The sequence below is a fragment of the Pinus tabuliformis genome, chromosome X (genome assembly GCF_031772625.1).
Source record: "Pinus tabuliformis cultivar Carrire ecotype Pingquan chromosome X, CPIR1, whole genome shotgun sequence".
NCBI lineage: Eukaryota > Viridiplantae > Streptophyta > Pinopsida > Pinales > Pinaceae > Pinus > Pinus tabuliformis.
This window is the reverse complement of record NC_142308.1, coordinates 1035947426-1035952921: the sequence shown is the minus strand read 5'-3', so window position 1 is coordinate 1035952921 and position 5496 is coordinate 1035947426. Positions and strand designations below refer to the sequence as shown.

At 32.2% G+C, this 5496-nt stretch overlaps 1 protein-coding gene across 2 annotated transcripts; it reads right to left on the bottom strand.

Moving 5' to 3' along the window:
* Positions 1-3545: 3545 nt before the first annotated feature.
* On the bottom strand, positions 3546-5246 carry LOC149143302 (uncharacterized). Of its 2 annotated transcripts, XM_089448319.1 has the most exons (7): positions 5090-5246; positions 4839-4997; positions 4650-4745; positions 4447-4578; positions 4245-4361; positions 4003-4103; positions 3546-3901 (listed from the first exon to the last, which is right to left on the bottom strand). In XM_089448319.1, the coding sequence occupies exons 1-6, from the start codon at positions 5175-5177 to the stop codon at positions 4024-4026; spliced, it is 672 nt and encodes a 223-aa protein (XP_089304445.1). In that variant the 5' UTR covers positions 5178-5246; the 3' UTR covers positions 3546-3901; positions 4003-4023. The 2 variants fall into 2 exon arrangements, with proteins under 2 accessions (XP_089304445.1, XP_089304444.1); XM_089448318.1 differs by having other exon boundaries at positions 3546-4103.
* Between the last annotated feature and the right edge of the window lie 250 nt (positions 5247-5496).

Genomic DNA, 5496 nt, shown 5'->3' with positions numbered 1-5496 from the left:
CTAAAGTTATGATTATTAAATCCAAAAAGATCACTTATGACAATTTCATTTATGATAACAATTACTTAGAGAGTGTTTCTTCTTACAAATATTTAGGTATTGACATTCACCATCAGCTCAACTAGAACAATAGCATTGAGAAAAAGATTTTAGGAGGTTGGAAACCCTACTACGAGCTTGAAAACAATTGTAAGACCATTGATCTTTGGGTTTGGAGTAAAAAAAAAATCCTCTTCAAGACTCTCATCACCCTGTTATTTTATTTGGATGTGAGGTGTGGGGTTGTAGTCTATCTAGAGATTCTTGGAGAAAGATTGAAATGATCCAAAAGCAAATCATAACCTACAACCTCAAGATTAAAGGTAATACTCCCTACCCTATTCTCTTGATTGAAGCTAGTTGTTCCCCCATTGAATGCACGACTATGTTTATGTATCTGATGTATAAGAAGTTGTACATCATGGAAGCTAAGAGGCTCCCAAAAATCACTTCTAACTCTAGTCAAAACCACCTTTGGCTCAAGCGAGGGTGGCATAAGGATGTCAAGTCCTGGCTAGATCATTAGGAGATAAGGGAGGAGTTCCTCTTGGGGAATAAGGATAATATTAAAAACATCATTACTTCCAAATTTGATGATAAGCTGTGGAGTGATAAGGAGTTGGAGGGGAAAAGAAAGTTTTAGATACTATAAGGAGATAATCAACCTCATGTTTGCTAACCATAATTACCATAATTACCTTTCTATATTAACTAGTGCTAAGAAGCAAATGAATATTGCAAAGATTAAAACTAATTCTCATGAGCTCCGAAGTGAAAATGGGTTTAGTCTATTCCCAAGATTCCTTGGGACAAAAGAATGTGCCTTCTTTGCGATACTAAGAGAGTCGAAGATGAAAAGCACTTTCTCTTGAAGTGTCCGACCTTTACTCACATCCATTCTCATTTTCGTAACATTTGCCCCACTACCAACCTCCTTGACTTGTTCAGTGAAGAAAACTACAGTGACCTCAAAACGTTTTTTCCCCTCTTTTGTACCATTTTTATCATAGAAATAAAATCTTCAATAATCTTAATTAACCACTTCTTTCTTAAGATCCAATTAAACATATCAGTATTAATAGACATTAATCATTATCATCATATAATATTATTATTTTTAAGTATTTTTTACCCATTTTAAAATATATATATATATATAGATATACACTTTAAAATATAAAAAAAATATTATATATTATAACATAAAAAATTACCACTTTATAAAATAAAAATTATTATAATTATAAAAAATATTATAAAATATTATATTTATGAGAGATTCTTCCGCATAAACCACATAAAATTTCATTTGTCGACGCGTTTCGAACCAACCAGTGTGTTTCGAATCAGATCAAGCTTTGCATATTAAATAGTCAGAGCAGAACAACAAATGGCTATATAACGGCTAAATTTGACTAGGAGACGTTAGATGGACAGGATTAAGGGCATGACCTATATTTTAATAATTACGTTAATTTAAAAAGTTAATTAGTTATATTCTTATTTAAAGGGACTATATAAAATTAATTAATTAATTTAAATTAGTAGTTAGTTGAAAAGTGAATAAATGAATTAATTTAACTTAATAGTTAATTAAAAAGTTATTATATATATATATATATAAGAGATAAAGGGAATTATTTTATAAATTATTTATAAAATAAAATATTATAAAAAATAATTTAAATAGATTATTACAAAGTTAGTTATAGATAAATAAAGGGACTAATTAATTTAAAAATAAATATATAAATAAAAATAATTTGACCCCTAAATTTTTTTCATAATATATATCAATAACTTCTAAATTAAAATAAATAAATAAGAATAATTTAACCCCTAAAATTTTTCCATAATATTTATCAATAACTTCTAAAATAATTTATTTATTTATTTTTATTTATTTATTTATTTTTTAAACTATCATAATACCTTAGGAAAGGAAGTCTTCCGCTTTAGCTGAGCATGCATGCAGAGAGTACCAAACATCATGTTTGCATAGAGGAGGCAAGTGTTATCGCTAAGGTTTCGCAATTCCATCACTGCAAATTTATGGAAGCCCTTGAGATTGAGAAAAGACCGATCGAACAATCTCAATAGAGAAGACAGATAGAAGATCAACAGTTACTGGATCCCAGCCCTCTCCTCCTAGTCATTTTCTTCTCTTCCTCCCCTCCCTCCTTTTTTACTTTTTTTTCCCCTATCCTTCTCTTTTGGGCCTTTAGTCTTGGTTGTGGTTTTGAATCCCGCCCTCTCCTCTTTAGTCACTCTTCAAGGTTTTGTTATCTATTATTAGATATGTATATAGGATATTTAGGAGTATTATGATAACACTATTATATTAATCCTTTCATAACTCTAATAATAACTTGATATCAATCTAGGGTATTATGATAGTTTAAAAAAAATAAAAAATGTTTTAGAAGTTATTGATAGATATTATGAAAAATTTTAGGGTTTAATTATTCTCATTTATTTTTTTTAATTTAGAAGTTATTGATAGATATTATGAGAAAACTTTAGGGGTTAAATTATTCTTATTTATTTATTTATTTTTAAATTAATTAGTCCCTTTATTTATCTATAACTAACTTTGTAATAATCTATTTAAATTAATTTTTATGATATTTTATTTTATAATTAATTTATAAAATAATTCCCCTTCTCTTTAATAAATATCTATATATATCTATCTATCTATATCTATATCTATATCTATATCTATATCTATATATATATATATATATAATTATGTACATTTAATAACTTTTTAACTAACTATTAATTTAAATTAATTCATTTATTCACTTTTCAACTAACTACTCATTTAAATTAATTTATTTATTTTATATAATCCCTTTAAATAAGAATATAACTAATTAACTATTTAAATTAATTAATTAATTTTATATAGTCCTTTTAAATAAGAATATAATTAATTAACTTTTTAAATTAAATAGGTCATGCCCTTAATCTTATCCATCTAACATTTCCTGGTCAAATTTAGCTGTTATATATAAGGTCATGCCCTTAATCCTGTCCATCTAACGTTTCTTGGTCAAATTTAAATATGCAAAACTTGATCTGATTTTTCAACTTGTGCTGACGATAACCACATGGTTAAAAACGTCTCAACAAATAAAATTTTATGTGATTTACGCCAAAAAAATCTCTCATAAATTTGATATGGATCACAAAAACCTCAATTCAACAAAATATTATATATTATAATATAAAAAATACTTCTTTGTAAAACTTTGAATTAAGTTTAATTCATTGTGATGTATTTAATTATAAATCACAGATGCGTGAGTACACCTGTTAAGAACTATAATTTTTATCCAAATTAAATAATATTTAAAAAATTCATAAATTTCCACATACGACCCATTGACCCCTTAAAAAATAATAATAACCAACCTAAATATCCACATTACAGCCAGAACGATTAAAAATCCACATTACACCCAGAACGATTAAAAATCCACATTACACCCAATCAACAATTAAAAAAATTAATAAGCATATCCATTTTTTACTCTGCAACCATCCCATCCGTCCGTGTACATTTGTAATTTGAAAAATCCGTTGGCATCAATCAAAATCAAAATACAACAAGGAGATAACAGCGAAATATATTCCCTACTTTCATTTGTATTTTCCACCAAAATGCTGTGCCCACATGTTACGGACTTCCTGGCTACTTCGTCCGCCTTCCAAAAAGCATGGCCATTATTTTCAGCGTAAACCAACCAAAAAGCTGAAGCGTTGCACAATTCAATTAGAACTTTCACATTAAAGTCTGCCGGGTCTATTCCAACCAGACGCACATGAAAAACCAGGGAGGTCTCCATGGTTGGAGCTGCTTCATATTACACCAAATACACAATCACCATAAAAATCTAAGCCTGCAAATGCGGTACTGACACAACGAATTTGATTTGGCAAGAAAATAGCCACTACCTAATCCCAACCAGGACTGGTTCATTTCAACAAGAATTGGAAAAATTGGATGGTCAGTGCAACTGCCATGGTTGTCAAGTACGGAATATCTTCCATAAAACCTGCAGATACAAAGAGAAAAACCCAAATTGTATGAAGGTGCAGATATACTAGGAGCAGGCACATGAATGCTTTTTAGCTTTTTCCTGAGGTGTGCAGGCAGAGATATTAAGAACAGTAACAGAGCATATGTATATGTGTACCTTTGGATGCCTCTGTCTGAAACAGAGGGGATGCTGTCTGAGACTGAGGCGCTGCCGTTCCGCTTCCATTCCCGCCCACGCTAAACCCAAATTGCGAACAGTCTGCACCGATCGAACCTGCAAAAAAAGGGGGAAAATCAGCATGGTATTCGAACAAGTGACCTTTGAAATTTGAGGACAAGTAAAAAGGGAAGCAGTTTACAGGGTCTGAGACAGGGGCCTGCTGTCATATTGAAAAGATTTTCATAGCCTTCATTGCAGTGACACCTGTAGCCGAACTCGGATTCGGCTACACAGGAGCCCTCTCCGCACACAGAAATCCCAGATTTACATGCTGCAAAACGATTTGATTTAGCTCGATGGATTGATTAAATGGAGCAAAGATAAACTAGCAATGGAACTTACGGTTCAGAAGGCTGTCTGAAGAATTGCTAGATGGAGGATTGACAGGCGAGGGAGCCGAGGAAGGGATTTTCCCACCACAGTCCACTTTAATTGTACCTGCAAATAAATAGAGAGCACATTATTCAATTTGCCCCCAGTGCCCTTTGCAGCATCCATTGTTTACAGTATCAATTTAATCAACATGCTTACAGTTCGGTATAACGCAGGGAAGGAAGGAGAGCGAAAACCCAATTGAGGGCTGCGTCCATCCCGGGTCGCATTCGCAGACAGGAATGAAATCGAACAGTTGACCTGAAGAAGTCTTGTTGTTGCAGGTACCCTTCCCACAGTTCATTATTTTGCAGAGCCCTGCATGGTCAACGGGAATCGAACACGGCAACTTACACTCTGCAACAAATCCACACAAAATAAAACAAAAAAAAGCAAAGATCCGGTGCTACCTAAGTCATCGTCCCCAGCAGCTGTGTGTAATATAATGAATACCAGAATTACAGAACCCAGACAGTCGCTTCTCATCCCCAACTCCATGTCTGTGGGATCCTTCGCGTGCTGTGTCACTGCTAACTTTTTCCATGCGGCAGTTAATAGATTTAATAGATAGTTAAAGTTAATTTAATGCGGATTTCAAAAAAATATTTTTTCAAATTAGTAGAGCAGTGGGCAGAGGGAGAGCATTAATTCTTGGCGTGGCTATTATTACTTTATCATTGGACAGCCTTTCCGTTAATGTCCACGTGTCATGATAGGTCCGATACATATTATGAGACGGACTTGGCATTAATACCCACGTGTCATGATAGTCAGATACATATTATTTGACAGTAAGGGTTAATTAGTCTGTCATAGA